This window comes from Sinocyclocheilus anshuiensis, unplaced genomic scaffold, assembly GCF_001515605.1.
Source record: "Sinocyclocheilus anshuiensis isolate Anshui unplaced genomic scaffold, SAMN03320099.WGS_v1.1 scaffold64, whole genome shotgun sequence".
Taxonomy (NCBI): Eukaryota; Metazoa; Chordata; class Actinopteri; order Cypriniformes; family Cyprinidae; genus Sinocyclocheilus; species Sinocyclocheilus anshuiensis.
The window spans coordinates 656889-681172 of NW_015557063.1; the positions used below are offsets into that span (position 1 = coordinate 656889).

Here is a 24284-nt window from a genome sequence, read left to right on the forward strand (position 1 = left end):
TTGGAAAGCCAAACAAAGTAGTTTCACTTTCACAACGTAACACAGCGTCACACACGGCGGCTTTGAGTGAGCGGCGGCGGCCTAGAATGAGCAGAGACCGGGGGCTAGAGTGAGCGGCGGCGGGGGGGCTTGCGGCAACCACAAGTGATGACCCCGGGCTGGACTCCGCTTCATCCACGGTGAAAGCCGATCCGGCGATCCACAGCGCAAAGTTGTAGTATTTCCTCAGCGACCAGCACGGATCAGCTCCAGGCATGACAAAGCAGATATCGTCCTCTTTTGGAAGACCAAACAAAGTAGTTTTGCTTTCACAACGAAACACACAGCGCCTTCACGACATGGCAGCGGAAACAACAAAACTACAGCGAGAATAAAAGTTACGCCTTCTTTCTTTGTGTGAACATTTGGGCGGTGTTATGCAAATCTTCCTAGATAGTGACGTAGGTGTGTGGGGGCATGTTAGAACGAGCCGTTTTAGGTAGGTGTGGTTGACTCTTAACTTTTATAAAGAATATCTCTGGATTTGAGACTTTAGTCTTTGCAACTTTACAGATCTTCTTTATGTACCAAGAGCTTGTAACACTCCAAAGAGAAAGGAAAAATTGAAATCGCATCATATGACCCCTTTAAAAATGTTTTCATAAAGCCTTATGATTGAATTGCATTTTTTTATTAAATTCTGAACCAAAAAATGGGTAACAAAATGCTTCCTTGTGTTCTCTTTCTAACACAATGTTCAGGTTTGACTGTAATCATAATGCAAAAACTAACACTTCAAATCACTATTTCTAACAAAAAAATATCTAAAACTTGACAAAAGTAGTCTTTGAGATTGTTTAAATGTATATTAAAATCTTCCATCTAATAAAAATATGTCTAAAAACAACTAGGCAATTCACAAGCTGCTCTATAGAGAGCTATACTGGAACCTAGTGGTTACACCATGACATTACACGTTTTTACTTTTTCTTATAACCAGATGGCGCTAATCTGAAAAAAAAATACAGTATATATTTTTAAAATATGTAAAAAAAAAAAAGATTTTGTATTGTTTTCAATGGGGAAAAATTGATAATTATTGCAGAAATATTAATTAGTACCATAAAATTCTCTCAAAATGCAAAATATTATTAAACAAAAATATATTACTTTGATTTTACTGAAGAAAAAAGTTACATTTCAGGTGTCCAGTCACTTTTGACTAAGGAACATGAGTGTGGTTCACAAATAAGGACCACGCAAGGGTTAAATAAGGTTGATATTGATTAGTGATATAGAACTAAAATGATCAGTTCTTTGTCTCTGAGGAATTAACCGTAGCTTTTTTATCTTCAGACTTAGTGCTTAACATCTGGCATTTATGGATCTTTTGTTTTACTTGACAGGTTTGGTGCCTTCTGCCGTCCTTGTCGTCACAAAGAAATGAAGCGAAACAATTATAGAAACAAGCTGTTCTTCCAGACGTCAATGCAAGTTCAAAAGGATTTCTCTATGGAGACTATGAATCAGTGGACTGCAATGATTTCACTTAAAGCGCCAAACATGCAATGCAGTGAATTGATCAATAATTTCATTAAACGTAAACCTGTTGATATTGCTTAATAAAGGGTCACGCGAGTTTTCACAATGATGAACATTGAGAAGGTGGTGTTGCCTTTCTGTTTTGCCACATGGAAAAAAGAAATTTTCAACAATAAAATGTATCTTACTCATCTTAGTTTTATGATTGGAATTTTATATTGGCTTTGGAAGTAAAGGCAAAATCTGTAAGTAAAGGCAAAATCTGTAATTAAAGCAGAAGCTTCTAAATATTGCATATACAGTGACTTTTAGCTCTTAAAATAGTCAATATCAAGAATTGTGCTATACCAAATTGTAATATTCATGTTTGAAAAAGGGTTTAAAAATCTTTAAAAACACATCAGTGATTATCTGAATTGAATATCAGAATTGGACAATCGTAGCAAATTACCTTTACTATTTAAAGCAGTGGTTCCTAACCTTTTGATAAATGCACACAAATTGTTTATATACATTAATAATACACTTAATATTAGTTATATATTAATATTTTAATATAAAAAATTAAGGCCCCTGGCTGAGAACCACAGATGTGAAACATTAAAAACACTTTTTTAAAAATGGAAAAAATATATAAAATACAAGATGACAATGAAAGTCTTTCATCTGCCATCATCTATGAAAAGTCAATTAAGTAAAAACTACATTTATTACAACATATCTTGTATGCATTATATTTTATTAAAATTATAAGATGGTGACTGCACAGAATAAACCTACATTTAAACATTTTAAAATAATTGGTACAAAATGGTCAACAGAAAAATGTTCACAATACATTTCAGGAAGTCAATAAATTTGACTTAATTCACAGATAAATTACTTCAAAACCAAGCATGAACAGGTATATATATATATATATATATATATATATCTATCTACAAATGCCTTTTAGGTTGTAAGGTGGCACTTAGTACCAAAAATTCAGGGAAAGAGAGGGTAACATCCTTTAAAAACATCATAATAGATTTGTACATTTATCCCTCACGCTTTTGACACTGGCTCAAGATACGCACTGCTGTGGCTTTTGGAGGATTGAGGATGTATGAGTGGATCACATGAAGCAGCACCCCAGACCTCCATCTTTGAAGGGATTTAACTGGTAGGGTAGTACTGATTGTACTGGTTCCATGGGTTTTGGTAGCTGCCATACCCTCCATACTGTTGCTGCTGAGACACGGACAATATTTGTATACAATACACATTTTAAATCATGATGCACTGAATCATGAGTTTAATCTTTTAAAGCTTTAATTGCCTCCTACTGGGTAAATGCAGTGCTTTAACAATACGATGTTAATGTGCTCATTCAATCCTTTACCTGGTACCAGCTGCCATAGCTCCCGTATGATCCACTCATGTCTCCGCCCATCATAGAGGGAGGTGGTGTTGTCATGGGAACGTGAGGCATTGTGGGTGGAACCGTCTGTGGCGCCGTCAAGGCAGATGCATCGTCCATTTTGCTCATCTTTTCTGGATCATCATTATCGCTTAAGGAAAAAAGCAAGCGCACTTTCAAAAAGCATTCACAACTGAATGTAAAATGGAGATCTCTGTGTTTTTTGAGCTCACCTATTCTCTGCTTGTCTCTTTGCATCATGTTCCTTCAGCAGCCTCTGGTGCTCCTCATACATGCTCAACACACTGATAACACAAGAAAAACATTAAGAAACATTTAAGTAAACCTAGTAATGCTGAATCGACACGGAAAAATAGAATGTAGTGAATAAAAATGATAATAATAATACATTTGTAATTTATTATAATAAACATGTTTTATCACTTGTGCTGAAGCTACTTCCACAATGGTCCGAATTAATTCTGACCTCTGTACTGTGCTCCCAAAGTCCTCAGAAAATTGCAGGCCACGTTGTGAGAAAAGGATTTTGGTTTTTGGGGAGAGAGGAGCAGCAAGAGCTTTGGCCACACACTGTAGAATCCCACCTCCATTAGTCTGCAGGTCACCTGACATCTCCAGCTCCAGAAGGTTCTGATACAATCTACCATTATCCTGAGGATCCGAATCCCAGAGTCATGAAATATTGGTATTGTGGTGCAATGTATTGTGATAATTTTCAGTAATACCATTCAAAAGCGGTCATTATAATTTTTTAAAATGTTTTTGAAAGAAGTGTCTCACGCTCACCAAGACTGCATTTACTTAATCAAAGATACAGTAAAAACAGTAATATTGTAAAATGTTATGAAAATATAAAATAACTTTTCTTTATATATATTTTAAAATGTAATTTATTCCCGTGATGGCAAAGCTGAATTTTCAGCAGCCATTAGTCCAGTTCTCAGTGTCACTTGATCCTTCAGAAATCATTTCTTATTATTGTTGTTGAAAACTATTTTTGTGGAAACAGTGATTATTTCATGAATAAAGAACAGCGTTTATTTGAAACAAATGTTTTGTAACATTATAAATGTCTTTACTGTCACTTTTGATCAATTAATGCATCCTTGCTGAATAAAAGTACTCTTTTTTTTTTTTTTTTTATCTTACTGATGCCAAACTTTTGAATGGTAGTGTTTATAAAATGTCAAACGCTGGTGTTTTACCGGACTCAGCTCTATGGCTTCCTGAAGAACAGTGTGGGCCCTGGCAGGGTTCTTGCACAGCTTGTGAAGAAAGCGAGCCAGTTTGATGGAGTAGAAGGCATGGAGTGGGGGATTGTCTTTACTCTGTTCCACCGTCCCCTTCAGCAGTGCCTCCGCCACATCCAAACGTCCTGCTCTCCGCTCCAGACCTACTCTCCTCAGACGCACCGCAACCAAACCAGGCACTGTCATCTCAAGTGATTCTAGAATACGCTGTGCCTCTGATATAATACCTATGGGAAGGAAAAGAAACAAAATGTGAGACTCTAATGTACACTTCCAGCAGTAGCTAAAACAAATCCACATTTCTATGAAATATGTTTCATATCTTAGGCTAGTCTATTTTTTCTATGCTAAACTTACTGTCTCACCATGTTTTTCCTCAAACGAGGCCCACTGAAGGTGGATGCTGTGTTTGTACGGAAGATGGATTTCACAAGCTCTGCGATACACATTACGCACCTCCTCCAGCCCGTGTGGTGCCAGGTAATGCACATACTGTAACACACATAAATAGCTTACAAAATGCAACAAAAAAGTTTTATAAGTCAGTAATATTATAAAACCGATCAATAGCTGCTTTTCCACTGTCGAGCTAGTGCTTTCAATGGGCCGGGGGGGCTGGGTTCACGCTGCATTTCCACCGTTGGGCCAGAAGCTCCGCAGCGCTTCACTAAAACCCGCCCTTTACACACCTCTCTGGAACAACGTCACGCAGCCTCATCATTTCACCAACAAAGAGAAGGCTTATCAGAAAACTAATCAGAAATAAATCACTGGAACAAGCGAGATCACAAAACGAACATGATAAAAGTGGCCATTTGTTTGCATTTTTTGTCGTTTATTTAGATTTAAAACCAAAGCATCTATGTTTTACCAGTTTTACAATAATAAGTGATACATTGATCATAACTGATCAAAATTAGTCACACAGAGGGAGCTCCTGAACAAATCTATGATTATGATATATTTTATGACATGCGTGGAGCTAAATATGAACATCAGACAGTCAGGTATAAAGAGACTATACTTACTGACAGACAAAATATGTAACTTAATAAATACATGATTGTGATAGCCTATATGATTTGTCTGCTTTCTTCAAGCGGTCATATTTACCATGTTTACTATGGTAATGGCTAGTGTGCATAGTCTTTTGCATCACATATAAATATTTCTGCCTTGTATGGTGATCATAATCCACATCGGATCTCAAACAGAAGTTATTTCAAACACTCACTGCTGTCTGAAAGTGAGTTTTGAGCTAAAATTATTTTAAAAGTCTTTAATGCTGGTGTTATAGCTGTTAACTATATGAAATGATCCGCGGCGCTAGCACTCCAGACTTGGAGAAACTCTGCCTTTGTTCATGACCACTCCTCAAGCCCGAGCTGGCCCGCTTTGGCCTAAGGTATTCGGCGGGCCAAAAAACCCTGGCTGTTGGCCCCTAGGAAGCCCCGGAAGTGACAGTGGAAACGCGACTAGCACTGGCACGCACTAGCACACCCGTATTGGCCTGACAGTGGAAACGCAGCTATTGTGATCTTTAAGAACAGGTTGTTGGATCTCCCTTCTACTTACTTTATTCCAGAATTCCTCATAGAGTGCACAAGCAATGAGACAGCGTTCAAACAGAATCAGTACTCTCTTGTGCCCAGCTACACACTCTTGTTTTGAGCCTTCCAAAGCCGCCCCTTCAGCTTCCATTGCCGCTGTTTCTGCTTCTGAAATCTCCCAGTCCAGATAGCTCTGCCAGGCTTTCAGCTGGGCTCTATCAAGAGGCTTCACATGGAAATAAGGTCTTTTAATCTGGGAAAAAAGGAGAGAAGGAATCAAGCAACAGGAAGGTGAATTGACAGAAATACTTCATACACAATCCATACACATTTGAAGTATGAGTTTGAGTCAGCAAGATTTTCAAGTCTGGTTAGTCAGTTATTTTTATAGAAAACATAAGTGTTTCCTGATGCACTATGAAGCATCTTTCTGAGAAACAGTTCTGGAACATACAGCATCCTCAAAGTTCCATCTCTTCCTGACTTCTGCTTCATTTTGTTGGTACACTTCCTCTCTGTTGACCAGCAGAAGCTCCTGCATCTTCTGCACAGCTTCTTCCTGCATAAAAATATATTAACGATTAAATTGATCATCTCTAGAATATCACACCAGTTGAAGAAAACTTCTATTACAGATGAAAAAGTGAGTTACCGAGTCCTTGCCATTGTCTGCAGGCTCTTCCTCCCCTGGTGGTCTCTCTTCTTCCTCAGCGCAGATATCAGATCTCTCTTTTTTGGCTTGAATCTGGCTCTGTTTGTACTCATTCCTCACCTTACTGTACTCCTCAGGGGACAGGACGTCCTGAGGTGGGTGGGAGGTTAGGTGAGTTTTCAGTCTGAGAGAAGAGACAGAAATTCAGAGAGCATCAGCCTTGTTCAACGTAAGGGTCATCATGATTTTTATGGACTCTGAAAGCAAAATAATTTTTGTGATATTTTGGTGATCTGGATTTGAAGTGTTTAACTGCAAGTGTTTGACAGTTTACCAATTAGGCTTTTGTTGATGCATTCAGCTGCATCTAAATATAAAGGGGGAAAGAGATCACAGAATATGAGCTTGAGAAGAAATGGTAAAAAAATTCTCACAAATCCATGCGTGTGTGTTTGTGGTATGTGGATTGTGTGCCTCAAATCTGAGGAGTTGTGCGAGGAACAAAATTATGTTAACACATATAACATATGATTCATGAGCATAGAGTACTTTTCATAATGTGTGTTGTAGAGCTGTGTGGGGACCCTCAGTACTCGGTCGTAGACGTCAGTCGTGAACTTCAGGTTGCCCTGCTCCTTCTCCCACTCGGCGTACAGATCCCACAGCCTGTCTGAATGGAAGTCCCAGCCAGCGGCTGCAAATGCCTCCTCAAACACACTGAGGAGAGGACAGGACAGGACAGGACAGGACATTACTTTTCATGCTATGTTTTTTTTTTTTTATGTTTTATTGCTGTAAAGCATGGTAATACCTTCCCATGAAATCAAATTTGACCACTCTTATTTTTTATTAAATACTGCAATGTTTATTTTAAATAACTTATCCATGTATATATTTATTTTTTTCATTATTTTTTTTAAATAATGTGCCCTTGTAATCTTTAACGCAAAACATGAACATCCCTGCCCCCTTGCACAGCTTTTTTCTGATGACATGTGACCTCAAGCAACCAAGTCACTCACATGAGAATGCAGCAATTAGCACATGACAATGATCTAATCAATTCCAGATGGACAAAATAAGTCCACCCCTGTATTTCTTCTTGTTTGAAAAGCCATTTCACTTGGATATACGTCACAACAGGGATAAAAAAAAAAAAAAGATGATCACAATTTCCTTTAGATAAGCTTTACCTAAAGGCTGGAATACACTCACAACTTTTCAAATTTGAACAGATTGTAAAACACTAGGCATCATTTATTTGCCAACTTGTAAATGATTACGGAGGAAAACTGGGCATCCTACACTAAATGATTGAGGATAACCGACTACCAGACTTTCAGGTTGTTCTGAACACAACAAACTAATGCAGAAACATTACAAATGAAAACAATATGTGCTCTAAAATTGATTAAAAAAATATCAAGCATGTTTGAGATCCTCTGGCTCTGACAGGACGAATTCATAGTCTGAAGCAAAAAAAAAAGGCCCATTATACACTACGTGATTTCCTATGAAATCTGTCAACTCAAATCTGAAGACTGGTTCTAAATTTCGGCAACCGGTGTCAACTTGCACAGTCTGTTAATTGGGCCAAAAATCTGAGCAACAATTGTGCAGTGTATTCCAGCCTTAATTGTCCATCTTTGCTGTAAATGTTAAGGATAATAACATTTACAAGAATAACGTTAAGGAGAACCACTTGCCGAATTTGTTGAATTTTGCCAGACAGAGCTTTGAGAAAGACGCAACTAATGTTACTCAATAAACTCCGCTCATATACTATCACCATGTCATCTCCTGCCTCTTGCGCTTCCCCTGCATCTATCTCTTGGCTTGTAAAGTTAACTTGGCAAAAGTGCCGACTGACTTTCAGAAAAAAATCTGCTATTTCCAGAAGGAGAAAGAGATCTAGAAACTGGATCTAACAATATTATAGAATAAAAATGGAAGCTGAAATTGCATCCTCGTAAAAAAAGGCTGCAAGGGTAGTGTTTCTTTTGTCAGTGGTACCTGCGGATACGCTGCATTGACTCAGGCAGGTTCATGTTGAGCGTTCCCAGCAGCAGGTTGATGTAGTGGATCCAGAGATCAACACTGAGAGGGATGGCTTTCAAACCTCGTTCACACACCTGTCAAAGGAACCAAATACAGCTTTACATCTCCACTGCAATATTATCTACAAATCATTTTTAAATATTACACAATTGCAGAAAAGTGAATACAATAGTATGACAACCATAACTGAAGTAATTTTCTGTTTGGAGATTGTTCCTGTTCTTTCGTATTTGACTGAAATGTCCATCTATGCATGTTCTTACCTCTTCAGCCTTATTGATGTGACCGGCACGTCTCTCAAGATCCACAAACTTTTTCCAGTAACCGTAACACAGAGGATACCTCAGCAGAAACACATTTAGGGCTTGACGGCAAGCTCTCATGTGGCACTGCAATAAATAATGAAATGAAAAACATAAAACCAACTAACATTTTGGTGCCGTCCCAATAACAAAGCACTGCAATCTGTTTACAACACATTCACCTCTTGTTCACAATACTGCAGGAGGTCAGTCCAGCTGTTGAAATCTTGAGGATTGTCGCTGGTAAGTTTCCAAAGTCTCTCGAAGTCTGTAGGCATCTCTCCCTCATCCTCCTCTTCTTCTCCTTCTACTGTGTAGGATGCCTTTGGGGCACCTGTGTCTCCTCCATCCGCACCACTCTGCGCTGACTCCTCAACATCTGGCTTGGGAAGGTCTGCAACCTCAGGCTCATAAAGCTCTGTAACTGAAAGCAATGCATTTGATTAAATAGACTGCAGTTTAATTCAATTCAATAATTCAATAATTGAATTGTGTTATGATGTAGAATACAGGGGTAATAATAGTTTATCCTAGTGAACCTATGATACTACAATTGGTAACATTGAATCTCGCTTTGGTCTCGCTATAATCTTCCTGGACACAAAGTGTTACATATTTTGTTGACGACAGGTGATTTATTAATGAACCATTTATAAAGGTTAGTCTGCAACTTAATCTTCGTATTAACCTTATCATGAACGCGTCAAACAACTTAACGTTATATGGGATAACAATGCTCAAGTATGAATCAATAAATCAATAGTTATGTACATCGCTAGCTATATTAAGAAATGTTTAAGAAATGAATGCGACAAACTCTTCACACATGCTTACAAACTCGGTATTTTATTAGGTAACTTTTAAAGGGAAACCTGAAGGGTTTGTGAGTTCCGCGTTGTTGCCCAGGTCCTCTGTGCTTTCCGCCGCCATTATTGACCACACAACAAATTACGCATATAATGTGCGACCCCTGCTCTTTCATTTTACTGTCGCAGTAGATTTTTTTTTTTTTTTGTCGCAGTAGAATGTCGATAGCAAGGTCTGTATCGTCATACCACTGCCATAATGCTGCGTTCCAAAACCGAAATTCGGATTTTCCCACCTTCTACTTGGAAATAGAGGTGTGCAATATGACGATTTTTGATTGTGGATGATTAAAATGTCTTCACGATGTGCATCTGAAGAAATATAGTAGTATCGCGCTACAGCGCAAATTCTATCAGTTGCAGTTCTGGCGCCTCCGTCTCTGTACGAAGCGACACACATTCACATCAAATGTTAACTCGGCGGTAGTTACACTCACGGGACACTACACTTATTCGCAATCACAAAAGTACATTATTTACATGTGCTTTAAAGCCTTGCCGGTTAAACATTTCATTTGTGTGCTGTTCTGAGCGCGTACATCTAAAGCACAAGCAAGCTAAAAAGCCTGTCAAACAGCGCCCGATTGCTGGACTAAGTTCTCTTTCGCATCTGGTTGCGCTAATACTGTCAAAAACACACACGGTTTACATATAAACACAGTTGGTTATGTCTAAAGTGAAAGTAAACAGTTGAGAGAAAAAGGATGTGTGCTTGTAAATAGATGTGTGCACAGCAGACAATAGTAAAACATGCTGCCACTTGTCATTAAAGGGAGAGTTCACCCAAAAATGTAAATTCTGTCATTATTTACTCACGAGTTGTCCCAAATCTGTATTAATTTATTTCTTGCGCTGAACACAAAGGATATTCTGAAGAATGTGGGTAACCAAACAGTTACTGGTACCCATTGGCTTTAATACTAGGGGGAAAAATACTGTGAAAGTGCACCAGCAGCTGTTTGGTTACCCACATTCTTCAAAATAATATTAATGTTCAACAGAAGAAAGAAACTCATTCAGGTTTAAAACAACTTGAACGTGAGTAAATGACAGATTTTTTTTGTCTGCGAACTATCCCTTTAATGTTATTAAAACAACAAAACAAAGAAAAATCACACACTGCTGTTGAATGAAGTAATAGAGTCTGAACTAATAGTTGTTTTAATACGAATCAGTGTATAATTGATGTATATAGTGTATAAAGCGTTTTATTTTTATATTTGTTAATTCAAATTCTTGAAAGCTACTGCTAAATACACCTACTGTAGCCTACCTGAAGAATAAAGCACTGTTTGTTTTATTTGTATATTATGTGTATTGGTATGTATCTTTGTTTTTATTTTTTAATAGCAAAGATAAAATAGACAAAGATTTTTATCAATCGTGATATTTTTGCCATATCGCCCACCCCTACTGCTTCCAAGGAGTGTTGAGCTACCTTATGTCAAACGTAAAAACATTAGACATTAAGTTCATAAAATTATACCTTAATTTTAGCTTTTCAATTGAGTGGAAGTGACAATGATTAATAATTTTAAAAAATTAAATACAGTCTGGCGCCACTTTTGTTTATACATAACTTCAAACAATTTTGTAGTTCTATGAATATAAAAAAAAGGCATAATTTATTTAAGTATTATTGCTTAATACCATTTAATCTCAAGCAGATCATTTTAAATGGAATAAGCAACTATCATAAAATTATTTAATTAGGTATAACTTGCTTTTCAAATCGAAACGTTAATTTAATATTTTCCATGAATGTGCTGCCATAGAGATGAGGGAAGACAAACAAATGCAGTTGGGAATGTACAGCAATTTTTATTACCATCTCATTTGAACACTCATTAATCAGAACTGTAGACATTACCTTTTGCCTCACATTTTCAGATTTCAGGGTCACCCTCAAAAATGGAATGAAACAAGTGGAAAATCAGCAACACAGAGCAGTAATGGTCAAACGGGAATGTACACAAAGCCCTCCTTCATGAGCGGCCCTGCTTAAAACATTTACTTCAGTCATTTTGACGAGATCAATAATTTTATAGTGGATGACAAAATTAACTCCACAAATCATCTTCACCATCACAGTAGATTAGGTTGGAATGATTATAAGTGCCTGACCATTTCATTCTGCTTTGCGGGCACAAAACATAAACCACCCTACCCACACCAAAAACAGCATATTCAAGTGCTCTAGAAAACAAAAATGTAAGCAACAAGACAAAATAAACTCACTGATTTAGTGGGTTATTCCCCTGTAAAACAATCCAAACCCAAGACCCCCCGTCAAATTAACTAAATAGGCCATAAGCAAATAGAGCTTATTAGTCTCCAATGAAGAACTTACTTTTTCAAAACTGAACTCTAAAACCCCTGATATGATCATAGTTAAACCATTTTCTAGAGCTTTAACATTTTAACAATCTAATAGGAAAAATAGCATTGATCTGTGAACCTGTTGTGTTGTCTTATCTTTGAAAAGGAGCAAATCTATTTGTTAAAGACCAATTCACTTCAGTAATGACTGGGTTTTCACTGTGCTCCGAGAGTTTAAATACAATTAACACTCTCATTTGCTGCCCTGAAATGATTTAAAGCCACTGTATGATTCAGTTAATCTGATTTTAATACTACTTTTCACTACACGAAATTAAAAACAAAGCTTTTGACATTTCAACAACATTACTACATTTAAAATGGAAAGCATGTACTGTCTGACCCTGCCAGTTGGATCCATTTCTTTGTAGCACTGAGAAATATCTATGACCCACTGCACCACTTGTTCACTTTTGAATTGTTGAATTTGTAAGTGCTCAATGTGTTTATGAATTAAGAGTGAAATTTTCAACTGATGAAATTTTCAAGTGATTTTTTTTTGTTTTTTGATCTCATGTCATCTGGCCCCAGCCACTGTAGAGATCCAGCAGTGAGCTACTGCAGCAGCAGGGTCCAGTCGTCCCCAGCATTCATCCCAGGTTTACGGAGGGTTAGCACTGACATGGAAGAATCAAACTCAAAGTCCACAGGGGTTTCTTTGCCTGTTTGAGAGAGTATGAGAAGATTAGCATGCCATATAAACTCAGACACTGAGGTCATTTTCATTGTAATATAAGATATTATTTTCTCTTATTACAATGTTCAGGAGAACTGAATAAATATCTTACCATCCATTTTAAGAACCACCTTGCTGGGTTTGCTGGCACCCAGAATGAGAACTTTTTCAATCCATGATGAGGTTAAGAAATTACAGACTGGGCACAGGTTGCTGAGATGAAGGAAAGTATTTTTATAGAATTGAATCCAAAAATGTTTGGACAATGAAGCAGATAAGTAAAGGACAGATTAATATAAATACCTGGAGGTGAGAGCATTATTGGCAAAAGTGAGGCTCCGGTGAATAAATTCTTTCTTTGTATCATAGTTAAAACTATGGCCATCATCAATGTAGAGCTTGCCTTCAGCAAATTTCTAAAAAGTGTGTGAAAAAAAGAGAAAGAAAGAGAGATAGAGAGAAGAAAAGTTAAAATACTCTTTTTTTTCCAATTCAATTAAATTATACAATTTGTTTAATTAGTCAACAGAAAGAACTAGCTCTTTACCTTAGGGCTAAGGGCCACATACAAGGTGTATGGGTCATTTTCCATACAGGCAGATGACCTTCGAACTCTGTCCTTACGAGGGATGATAGAGCCACCACGCTGGAACACCGGGATCTAAAACAAAAATTAACACCAAATAAATGATGAGGTGGATATAAAACTCAAGTAAACATGTTTTTCTTGAACAAGGAATGACTCTTACAGAGCTAAGAGTGACTGGGATGTAGAGATTCTGTGCGCCATTGTGTTTTTGAAAGGTGTGGACATCATACCAAACCTAAATATGGAAAAAAGGAAAACAGGATGAAGCATCATGCTGAAAATGTGAGTAAATGAACACGAGTTAATCTAATGTACCATTCAACATATTATATACATTTCCATTAATTTTAACGTTTAAGCCCCCATGATAAGAAAAGTTTTGGCATGAACAACAAAGCTGGTGGTAGAAAATATTATTGGCGTAAATATGCTCATTCTAGCTAGCATTTTATCAGCATTTCCTGAAAGAGAGAGATTTTGATTCATGCAGTATTTAAGTTTACAGTATCACCTCTCCAGCTCCAGGCAGATAGGCTGTGACCCCACGAGACCCTTCCTCAGTGACTGGGTGAACCAACAAATCGCTTCCTAAACAACAAAAAAAACAGAACACATTATAAATGTGATTTTTTTTTTTTTTTTACTAAAAACTACTTTTTTTTTTTTTTTATCTCTCACCAATTAGGAATTCATCATCAATGGTGAAAGTTGCTGTGTCCTTGGGATAATCAACCCAAAGAGGTCTGAGACAAGAAAGAAAAAACAGAGTTATGACTTCACAAACAATCTAGTCTGCATGAAATAATGAACCAAAAGTGACTGTAAAGACTTTTACATTGTTACGTTTTTTTTTTTTAAGTTCTTTTGAACTGTCTATTCATCAAAGAATCCTGGAAAAATATATAACATTTTCCACAAAAATATTAAGCAGCACAACTGTTTTCAAAATTGATAATTAGAAATATTTCTCAAGCAGCAAATCAGCATATTAGACTGATTTCTGAAGGGTCATGTGACACTGAAGACTGGAGTAATGGCGAGTAATGGCTGCTGAAAATTCAGCTTTGTCATCACAGGAATAAATTACACTTTAAAATATCAAAATATCAATATCAAATTAATGCAGCCTTGGTGGGCACAAGAGACTTTTTTCAAATAACAAAATAAAAATAAAAAAAACTTACAGACCCCAAACTTTTGAACGGTACTGTATAAGTAAACAACATTTAAAAACAAACTTCCCACCTGGCCAGCACCAGCCTTCATAATTTCTGCCATCTTTGTTCTTAACGTAGAAGTCTTTAGAAGTAATCTCGCTGTGGATCTTGTAGCCACTATCAACCTTGATGTGGGGGTCTACTATAGCCACCATCTGTTCACAAACAAAATTATCATCACAAAATAATATTTTTTTTAATATATATATATATATATATATATATATATATATATAGAATGATTAGAAGAAAATCATTCCATACTGTAGTTTTACAACAACTGTGGCTGACCTTGCGTCTCTTGTCCATTAGGCCCTGAAGCATCTCTTTAGGCTGAGAGAACTTGTGGGGATCCCAGGTGAAGTAGCGCTTGCCATCTGCATGCTCTATGTCAAGCCATATGAAATCATAAGGGATGTCATGTTGGTCAAAGCCTTGGTCCACTGACTTCACATCTTCCTGGTCATTATAATTCCAGCGGCACTGGTGATAGCCCAGACTGGCGAGGGGAGGGAAGGACTGGGTGCCTAGAGAGTGAAAAAAAGACCCACAATATTTCTGACTCAAGCCTGAAGGGAAGGGTTTTGGTGTAGTTTAGAGCAATTACCTGTGAGAGAGGCATACTGTGAGAAGACATCTGATGGTTTGGGCCCAAGCATGATGAAGACATCAATGATACCGCTCTCAGAGATCCAACGGATATCCGTCTGTGGCTTCTCACTGGAGCCTTGAACAAAATCTAGCATCTTACCAAAGACAGTCTGAAAGAAAAAGACAAAAGTAACAAAGTTAAGAGTAAAAGATTTTTAAAATACACTATAATAAGAGATTATAATATAGAGAGCCTAGCGACCTCTTACCTTTCCCGCTGTATTAGAACTGATGTCCACCCAGGTCTCAGCTGCATTAAGCCAGAAAATACCCATGGTTCTCTGTGTGTTATGGGCTAGCATGACGGGTATGGATCCATATAAGGCCATAGGGTTATAGAGCTCATACTGAAACACATCTAGGTTATAAAGCCTGTAAGGATCACCACCACTAGAAGAAGAAAAAAAATATATATATACTTTACTGCTAACTGTTTCATTGGTGGTATATTTTGATTTCTGTACATTAAGATGTATACTCACTCTGTAGTTTTGAGTTTTAGGTCGTCAGCATGCTCTGGAATACCATATACATGTTCTACACCAGGCAAGGAGAAGTCTAAACTTATCGATGTGGGGCCTAAAAAAAAATATTGAAAACAAAATCAACAAATGATATTCATTAGTATGCCATCTTATCGCAAATAATAACATTCAACTTAGTGAAACTTTCAAATATAAATATTAACATTTCATTATTGTGTGTAAGACCACATGTAATAAAAGTTTAAGTCCATCTCTGATAGCTTGGAGGCCATCAATATGCTCTAATATGCTACAGTGTATGCTAAAAAGTTGACTACATTAACTGTTAGAAGTAAAAGTTTGGGGTCAGTAAGATTTTTTTAAAGAAATTAATACTATTATGCCACAAGGATGCTTTAAATCAAATGGTCAAATGTGACAAACACATTTATAATGTTACAACAGATTTATATTTCAAATGAATACTGTTCTTTTTAATGTTTTATTCATCAAAGAGTCCGATCGCAGTTTCCACAAAAATGTTACAGCTCAACTGTTTTCAACATTGACAATAAGCAGCATATTAGAATGATTTCTAAAGGATCATGTGACACTGAAGGCTGGCTACTTAAAAAAAGGAATAAACCCTTCAAGATGCTTCACCCAAACTTTCTGTTTCAATAGGAAACACGTGAACACCAATTTAAAAACTGCACTCGTCAAGCGGTTTCTTGGAAATTGAACTGATGTAGAAACATACCATTTGGTTTGGTATCTGTATGAGATTTAAATGTCTCCTCCCACAGTCCGTCTTCCTCTTTATCACTCTCTCCATCCTCATCCTATTGTGTAGAAAAAAAAATTCTCAATGTGATGATTATCAGGTCATACTTCTTTAGTTACTATAGTACTTTCACACACGTTAGTGTTGCACAACCGCTCCATAAAGCTGCTAAACCTGATCAGGTACAGCAACCGGACATGTTGGTTTTAAGTGAAGACGTGGCAAGATGACAGTGAAACCTGTTGTAGTATCATTTACCTGAGCACACCCACAAATGCACGAATACAGCTACTGACCTTCTCGCCTTCATCTTGCTGTTGATCTCCATCTACACTCTCTTTAACCTCAGCACCATCTGGTTTGGCTTGCCTTTGATAACACACCCAACATACACACAAAAGAGAGAATAACAATAGTAAGGCTTAAGTAGTGAATCGTTTGCATTCACCACTGACATTTACAAAATCTCCTATACTCTGCAGCAAACTATCCAATACTTTGCCCTGCTTATGGGAGAGTACAGGGGTACTTTTGGGGTGAACTATCCTTTTAAATCCTTGTAGAAAAAATATTTTCCATCAACTACACTACCATTCAAAAGTATTGGGTCAATACAATTGTTTTAAAGAAATTAATACTTTTATTCAGCAATTTGACCAAAAATGACTTACATTGTTACAAAAGACTCCCATTTCAAAAAAATGCTGTTCTTTTAAACTTTTCATTCATCAAAGAATCCTGAAAAAATGTATCACAGTTTCCAATTGTAAATATTATGCAGCACAACTGTTTTCAACATTGTTTCTGAGGATCATGTGACACTGAAGACTGGAGTAATGGCTGCTGAAACCATCACAGGAATAAACTGCATTTTAAATTATATTAAAATGGAAAACTGTTATTTTAAATTGTAATACTATTTTGCAATATTACTGATTGTTCTGTATTTCTGATTAAATAAATGCAGCCTTGGTGAGCAAAAACATTCAAAACCTTACGGACCCAAACTTTTCAAAGGTAGTCTATAGGTATTCTCCTCAGCTTCCAAATAAATCCCAGTTTAGGAGAGAAAAACTCAATACTTACGTGTCCTTGCGAAGATGCAGGTGCTCAAAGGCTAGCAGGCCACGAGAATTGAGGGATAGCAGCACCTCTGGCCCCTCCATGATGTCCAGCCTAAATGGACGGGCACTAACAATCAACCTCTGGCTCTCTGCTCCCAGAGACAACACAATGCCATTATCATCCTTGGACAACACTGAGAGACTGGAGAAAGAGAGATATGGAGAGAGAGAGAAACGGACAGACAGGGGAATCAGAGGCAAAGGAAAGAAGCAGAGACGAGCTGAGGTTACTCAGAGGAACACAATAAATCAAGCATGTGTTTGACTGTTCTCTGAATTTCATTGTGCACTCTCAGATCAGAGACACACTCACGGCTCAGTAGGAGGCTCTGCTATGAGCACGTCTGGCACCTCAAAGCGCGGCTTCAGAGGTTTCAGCTCATTTATTTTCACCCGAGTCATATTCCCCTGCAGTCTGTACAACTCCAACAGCAAGTGCACCTGCAAACAGCAAGAGAGCAGACCAAATCAGCCAAAATCCTGGCCTTTGAGCAGGGCCATCATCCCAGGACACGTAACAAGAAGGTCAGACTAACTACCTCTCTAGTTTGACCATAAAAATAAAAAAATTGTTCTGGGACTAGATGACCCTGAGCAAAATTAATGAAGCACTGAATATCAAGAAATTCCGCAGATCTTTTAACTAAGAAATTCAAAAAATACTGTTTTCAGAGGTATCAGTTAAAGGAGAGCATGAAACAGACCTTATTGTTGTCATTGATGAGCTGGAGGGTCAGTCGGGAGTCACTGAGCTCCAAAGTTTCCAGAAGAGCTCGGTATGGGGACTGACCCGGCTTGAGTGCCCGTTGACGTCTACGGACAAACAGAGACAAAAATCATTGTGTCTCTGGTGCCTTTGCTGATGCAAGTCAAGAACTCTCTAAACTACCACAACAGAATATACGGTGGATAACTTCAATCTTACATGTCAGAATAATCCAATAATATTTATTTGTTATCTTTCACAGTATTCTTAACATGTAATCCTAGTTGTACACTGCAGAGGTGTAGTGTACCTATAATGTAGTGATTAACAGTATAACTGACATACTTGCAGAAGGAACTCTGATCGCAGGTTTTAAAGTTTCCCCGATCCACAGCAAAGGCGCTGCTAAAAAACAGACACACACAGAATACAGACAGCAGCCCCATCCTAAAAAAGTACAAGAGGAGAAAGTTTGAACTAAAATAGGCTTCTGCTTTGGATCAAGTTTGAGTAATGAATGAGCAGGGCGGAGTAACAATAAGAGTCTGTGCTACATTAATTTCCTTATTTGCCACCCTTGAGGATAATTCTTCTTGTCTGTAATTAAATGTGGGATCAGGGTGGGAAATTAACACCCACAATCACCCATGCATTTCCACAGTGGCAGGTACTTTTGCCTTATCTACTATCCACCAATGCAACCTTTTCACTTTGAACGTAACACAATCTCATACATTTTCTACAGATATTCTTAATTTCTTTGTAGTTAAAAAAAAAAAAAAAAGAGAGAGAGAGATAGGACAATAAAGCTATTGCTCACAATCCAAAGGAGATCAGAGTCCCTTCACAGGACCTGGCAGAATGGCAGCTGAGATGCCATTAAGATGCATTAAAAACAACTATAATTCAAAAAGCTGTATTTGCTCTGTGAATTTATTATGGTATATACTCGTGCACTCCATAAAGCGTAACTTTCTCTTAATTAAGAAATATGGGTCAATGTTGGTCTCAACTATGTGCAGGACAAAACTATCTGTAAACTCTTTAGATTTTATCTAGCATTGCACACCGATCAAACTACAAACTCGACCTTCGGATTGCCTTTCAAAAAAAGATCAACGCCAGGATGATCTTTGCATGCGCAAATAAACAATGCAATATAAAAGATATGCATGCGCAAATAAACAATGCAATATACAAGATATTCGTTTGTACTATTTTACATCAACCATAAAGCTGTATAAAGACATCAATGTCATGTAAATTAAAAGATGACTCGTCATAATGCCAGCGATGGCTCAGCCACGCATTCACATCCACTATTTGCTTGCTCGTTCAACACCTGCAGCAGATTTACAGCCCAGATCTCACACGAGCCGCCCGTCGGTTAGCTTAAAATAAAGAAAGAGGAAATTCAAAAAAGCCTTAACGACGAACTGATATGATAGCTTAGTCTTTTGTTTTACCTTTCAATGGAGATAACCGCCATCTTGGACACAGCGTTAAACCCAGCCTCCCGGAGGTTGGTTGGTTAGTGTGTTTGCAGGAACACTATTGGGTAACAACGAATCCCTATAGACCGCACTTACCATGGAAACGAATCCATCTGACGTGCATGCTGGTGTACACAAGATAATTGTGTGATGACTATATTATATAACAGATAGGCAGGCATCATTGGTTCGTTTCATGTCGAGTTCTAGTTTGTTTTAACTAGGCAGATCTTTGATGATAAAGATTAGACATGGCCTACTAACAGCACAAAACCTGTGTATGCCATTGGTTAAAACCACGCAGCCTTTACTTTTATGTAGCTTTTACCTTTTCATTTTATAACTATAGTGCTAGTACTGTAAAATTAACAACAGAATAAGAGGTATATGAATGCATTTTTATTTTTATGGTCACTCAACAACAACAGACAATGTGCAGAATTGCAAAAACAGAATTTTTGAGGTCTCTTATATTCTGCTGTAGGCATAAACCTTTTTTCAGTGCTTAAAAAATCTACAGAAAGCTAGACAATATAAATGTACAAAAACAGATCTGATGGTTAACAGAAAAGCAGTTCCTAACACTGTCACAATTAGGCTTTAAAGTGGTTATCTGTTACTATTTTATTGACATTGACAACTCTTAAAACGTAGAAATATCAACTTCACATTTAAAGTTAACAATATGTAGAAAAATATCTGAATGCAAGAAGTCTGTGACCTTAGAACCCGGGTTTATAACACCACTTCTCTTATTTTAACAGTTGTCAAATTTGGAACCTCCAACAAAGGTGTCCCAGGCGCTCAATGTTCTTATGCAGAACACTGTGGATGGGTGCAATATAGCGTGCAACATCGCCGTCCCGTGAAAAGTCCCGAAAGAAAAGTCCTTGGTCAGCACAGAAGGAGAACTTCTGCGGCATTGGGCTGTTCCCCCACATGTACTCCCATACACCCAACAGCAGTAGCCTAACTTCAAAGGGAGAGAGGTGAGGGAAAACCTCATGGATGTTACTCAACACTGGTGGTAGCAGCTGGCCTTCACCCATACATGATACAAGCAAACAGGAGGTCTGAAGATGCCAGGGGGAGTCCAACACTGATGGCTCTCTTGATGCTTCCCAGTGAGCAAGTAAGGTGGAAAGTAGACCCCTTAAAATGACGGAGCAGTAGCAGAGAGCTGGACGTCCAGCTGCAACTACACGGAGAAGATGGAACAGAACAGGATTTCCTTCAAAGCAACGACGAATGTGTATGTCTCGCTCAACAGTGGTTTTCGCATGTTCTTCTGGAGGCCAGGACAGTTCTCCATTTGCTACATCCAGACAAATGTTCTCCACCAGAGTTACAGCAATTACCTTTGCAGCTTCAGCATTAACTGGGGGAAGTTCATCAGAAATGAAAGGTTCACTGACAGCGAAGCGGCCATTTCCAGTATCTCCAGCTGAACCATTTCTAGCATTGCCATTAGGGCTTCCTCCACCTGAACTACAGCACTGAACCATGACCGCAAACAAGGTCTGCATGTTCTGATTGACTCTATCTGGGTCAGGTTGTGAAGGAGAGTATGGAGGTTTCAGACCCTTTCCGATTACTCCAGCGTGGAAAACGGACCACACACCACCAGAGAAGTTAACAGAGGTGCCAAATTTGCAGTTGATGTCCAAGAGGGAGATGCCTAAGTCTGGAACAAGGTTGGATGACTGCGTGGTGTCATCACCTGGGTTCTCCTGCAGACCTCCAAACAAATCTCGGTTGCCTCTGTGCAGGGCTCCCTCCACCAGTTGTTGCAGCACAGCTTTAAGCGTCAAAGGAGAGTAGGCTGCAACATGTGACAGCAGTCGCATGGAGTAGCCCACTTCCTCTTCCCCTACCCTAAGACCCTCCTCTTGCTGTCGTAAACAAACAAAGAAGTGAGACACCGCTGCTCTACATATCAGCAACAGATGAGCTGGAGAGCAAGTTCTGGGAAGCTGGCTACACGAAAGCAGATGGACAGCCGCCTTGGATACCATGGTGTCGCCATGGAGAAGCAATGGGCAGAAATCCTGAAGGTGGCTGGAGACGGCGACTCTGACTTGTGCGGCCATCGATGACTGAGCCGAACTCCCCATTGCAGCCACTCCGTTTTTACGGTCCTCCTCTTGACTTTGTACTGCAGTAGCCAGGTTGTTCAGGAGCTGAGCCAACTCTTTGTTGTCAAGGGTTTGAGTGTGGATCTGGGCAACACAGCGGGATATTGTTGAAGAAAGCAACCCTGAAAGTGAAGTGGAAAGTGGGGTATACAATTGCGAGGCCAGAGCAAGTTCCTCTGGGTTTCGGGCTTGGGTGAAGAGCTGACACAAAGCTTCAGTGGCCATGCTTGGGCCTCCATACACTGATAGCAGACACAGGAGCTGATGCAACCAGAGATGCCTTTTCCGCTCAAGCCGGAGGGTTTCAGCACACAGATCACCTATGTGTCCCTGGAGCTCCTCTAGAAATGGGATAACTTGCGGCATTGCTGTGGCACCAGAGGACTGTGGGAAGGGTTCATCACCCTCTGGTCTGTTGTGCACCAGCTTGTGAAGATGTAGCAGAAGCATTTGCAGTAAGCGGTCACAGGCTTCTCGAATACTATCATGGGGAGAGGGTGTAGGGCCTGATATGATCACTGAAGATGGTGTAGCAGTGTCTGCAAGGAACTTCAGCACCCTTGCTCCACCCGAAGGGCTTTGGCTTATGAGATGCACCGCTAGACCCAACATATTCTCGAGCTCCTCCCGTGGAAAGGCCTGGAACTGAGCCTGGAGTTGTATTAGGATGAGTGGACTGAGAAACTCCACCAGTTCTGCAGAAACAGCACCCAGGAGAGTGGGGGAAAGAGCAGCCAGTTGAAGCAAAAAAGGTACAGTGGCCCTACGGAGATGAGGGGAGTTCTCCCACCTGCCTGCCCCGGATGAATGCGGAGGTACATTTTGAGGGGGTGGAGACAGACTATCCTGAAACATCCTGAGAAGCTCTTTCTTGATGCTATCAGAATGTCTGGATGCCAAGTGCCCAAGGATACCAACCACTGAGCCTATTTTGGGGACTCTGCTGCTCTTGTCTATTGCCTGCTGTTGGTTGATCTTCTCAGCAGAGGAATATCCGTGCGCATAAAAGTCTTTGAGGCCACAAGCCAGCACCCTGCTGATGATAGTGCCAGGAAAAGCTGAACCAATGTGGGCAACGACCCAGTCAAAATGAGGGGAGTGCTGGACAGAGGTGTCCAGCAAGGCATCCACACAGGCATCGGGGCACCAGGCCAACATGGCTGCTAGACACTGGGAGTAGCACTCCATTAGTGAGCGAGTGGCTGCACACGACATCCAAAGCTGCAGCAGCTCATTCAGACTGGACGAGTGAGGAGCCGCCCTTCGTCCTGCATGCTTGCTGCTAAGCTGACCAAGAAGGTCAATGGCCCATGTGGACACAAGGGGAGCCCAAGCTTTAGGACTAAGTTTGATAAATTCAGAGAGGACTGCATGTACTTCTTTAATAACGTCCTCCAAATTGGATACACTGGTGCTGCCTCCTCCACTTGTACTGTTACCACCATTTTCACCCTCTGCCTCCAGGTCTTGCAGAAAAGCTGCAACATATTCATCATACACTCCCCTTAAGTGCTCCAAGACGGCTCCACGGCAGGCTGGGACAGTTCGAAGGAGGCGCACTGCACAGCGGGCATGATCCCGAACGCTGAGTTTACGTCCCTGCGTCTGGTCAACTCCACTTATGAAAGCCTTGATTTCTAAGGCCAGCTCTTGAGGACTGATGAAAAAAAAAAGACAGTTGGAATACATAGAAAATGAAATTTAACATACATTTTGCAATAAAATAAGATTTCGATATTGAGTATATTCTGACATGACACGTCTAGCAGTCACAGCAGTATAACATGCTATCCTTCATCTACTTTAAAACTTTAAAAACAATGTTGAAAAACAACATGGAACATTTATTCTTTCAAAAGAATTTTTATGTTATAAGTGCACATAATATAACTGTGCCGTTTAAAGAACTGTTTCATATTAGTTTTAGGTTTTATGTTTTCCTGAAAATCCTTTAAAGGGGTCATATGATGCGATTTCAATTTTTCCTTTCTCTTTGGAGTGTTACAAGCTCTTGGTGCATTAAGAAGATCTGTAAAGTTGCAAAGACTAAAGTCTCAAATCCAAAGAGATATTCTTTATAAAAGTTAAGAGTCAGCCACACCTACCTAAAACGGCTCGTTCTAACACGCCCCCACACACCTACGTCACTATCTGGGAAGATTTGCATAACGCCGCCCAAATGTTCACGCAAAGAAAGAAGGCGTAACTTTTATTCTCGCTGTAGTATTGTTGCCACCACCATGTCGTGAAGGTGCTGTGTGCTTCGTTGTGAAAGCGAAACTACTTTGTTTGGCCTTCCAAAAGAGGATGATATCGCCTCGTCATGCCTAGAGCTGATCCGTGCTGGTCGCTGAGGAAATACTTAAACTTCGTGCTGTGGATCGCCGGATCGGCTTTCACTGTGGACGAAGCGGAGTCCAGCCCGGGGTCGTCACATGTGGTTGCCG

At 39.2% G+C, this 24284-nt stretch overlaps 4 protein-coding genes across 5 annotated transcripts in view; 1 reads left to right on the forward strand and 3 right to left on the reverse strand.

Moving 5' to 3' along the window:
• The window catches only part of LOC107676523 (UBX domain-containing protein 1-like), a 16527-nt gene extending 14828 nt beyond the window's left edge, over positions 1-1699 (forward strand). Inside the window, exon 10 of the mRNA XM_016471078.1 lies at positions 1386-1699. Coding sequence (XP_016326564.1) covers positions 1386-1426 — 41 coding nt within the window. The 3' untranslated portion in view covers positions 1427-1699. The remainder of the gene's footprint in view (positions 1-1385) is intronic.
• Positions 1700-2262: 563 nt separating this feature from the next.
• LOC107676522 (pre-mRNA-processing factor 39-like) lies at positions 2263-9718 on the reverse strand. Of its 2 annotated transcripts, none has more exons than XM_016471077.1 (14): positions 9626-9718; positions 8936-9177; positions 8715-8840; positions 8407-8525; positions 6943-7110; positions 6394-6577; positions 6196-6300; positions 5767-5994; positions 4557-4683; positions 4147-4418; positions 3408-3592; positions 3154-3225; positions 2903-3071; positions 2263-2748 (listed from the first exon to the last, which is right to left on the reverse strand). In XM_016471077.1, the coding sequence occupies exons 1-14, from the start codon at positions 9681-9683 to the stop codon at positions 2677-2679; spliced, it is 2127 nt and encodes a 708-aa protein (XP_016326563.1). In that variant the 5' UTR covers positions 9684-9718; the 3' UTR covers positions 2263-2676. The 2 variants fall into 2 exon arrangements, with proteins under 2 accessions (XP_016326563.1, XP_016326562.1); XM_016471076.1 differs by having other exon boundaries at positions 2263-2751.
• A 1697-nt stretch (positions 9719-11415) lies between these two features.
• On the reverse strand, positions 11416-19825 carry LOC107676501 (neutral alpha-glucosidase AB-like). Its single transcript, XM_016471055.1, has 19 exons — positions 19676-19825; positions 18555-18656; positions 18208-18316; positions 17817-17944; positions 17466-17645; positions 16676-16748; positions 16356-16437; positions 15614-15710; positions 15341-15521; positions 15088-15241; positions 14772-15007; positions 14498-14635; positions 13942-14050; positions 13775-13851; positions 13424-13498; positions 13222-13335; positions 12978-13090; positions 12787-12887; positions 11416-12660 (listed from the first exon to the last, which is right to left on the reverse strand). Exons 1-19 carry the CDS (start codon positions 19696-19698, stop codon positions 12554-12556), a joined length of 2199 nt encoding a protein of 732 aa, XP_016326541.1. The 5' UTR covers positions 19699-19825; the 3' UTR covers positions 11416-12553.
• A 644-nt stretch (positions 19826-20469) lies between these two features.
• LOC107676502 (integrator complex subunit 5-like) overlaps positions 20470-24284 on the reverse strand; it is a 5404-nt gene continuing 1589 nt past the window's right edge. Inside the window, exon 2 of the mRNA XM_016471056.1 lies at positions 20470-23494. Coding sequence (XP_016326542.1) covers positions 20470-23494 — 3025 coding nt within the window. The remainder of the gene's footprint in view (positions 23495-24284) is intronic.

Coding starts and splice junctions, on each gene's coding strand:
- LOC107676522 (XM_016471076.1), bottom strand. CDS start 9,683: ATGGCGGCGGAAAGCACAGAGGACCTGGGCAACAACGCGGAACTCACA. Junction 4,419..4,556: donor CTCGTTTGAGGAAAAACATG/GTGAGACAGTAA, acceptor TCCTTCCCATAG/GTATTATATCAGAGGCACAG. Junction 3,226..3,407: donor TTTGGGAGCACAGTACAGAG/GTCAGAATTAAT, acceptor TTGTGTTATCAG/TGTGTTGAGCATGTATGAGG.
- LOC107676501 (XM_016471055.1), bottom strand. CDS start 19,698: ATGGCGGTTATCTCCATTGAAAG. Junction 18,317..18,554: donor GATCAGAGTTCCTTCTGCAA/GTATGTCAGTTA, acceptor GTTTGTCCGTAG/ACGTCAACGGGCACTCAAGC. Junction 12,661..12,786: donor GGTGGTTCTTAAAATGGATG/GTAAGATATTTA, acceptor TCTCTCAAACAG/GCAAAGAAACCCCTGTGGAC.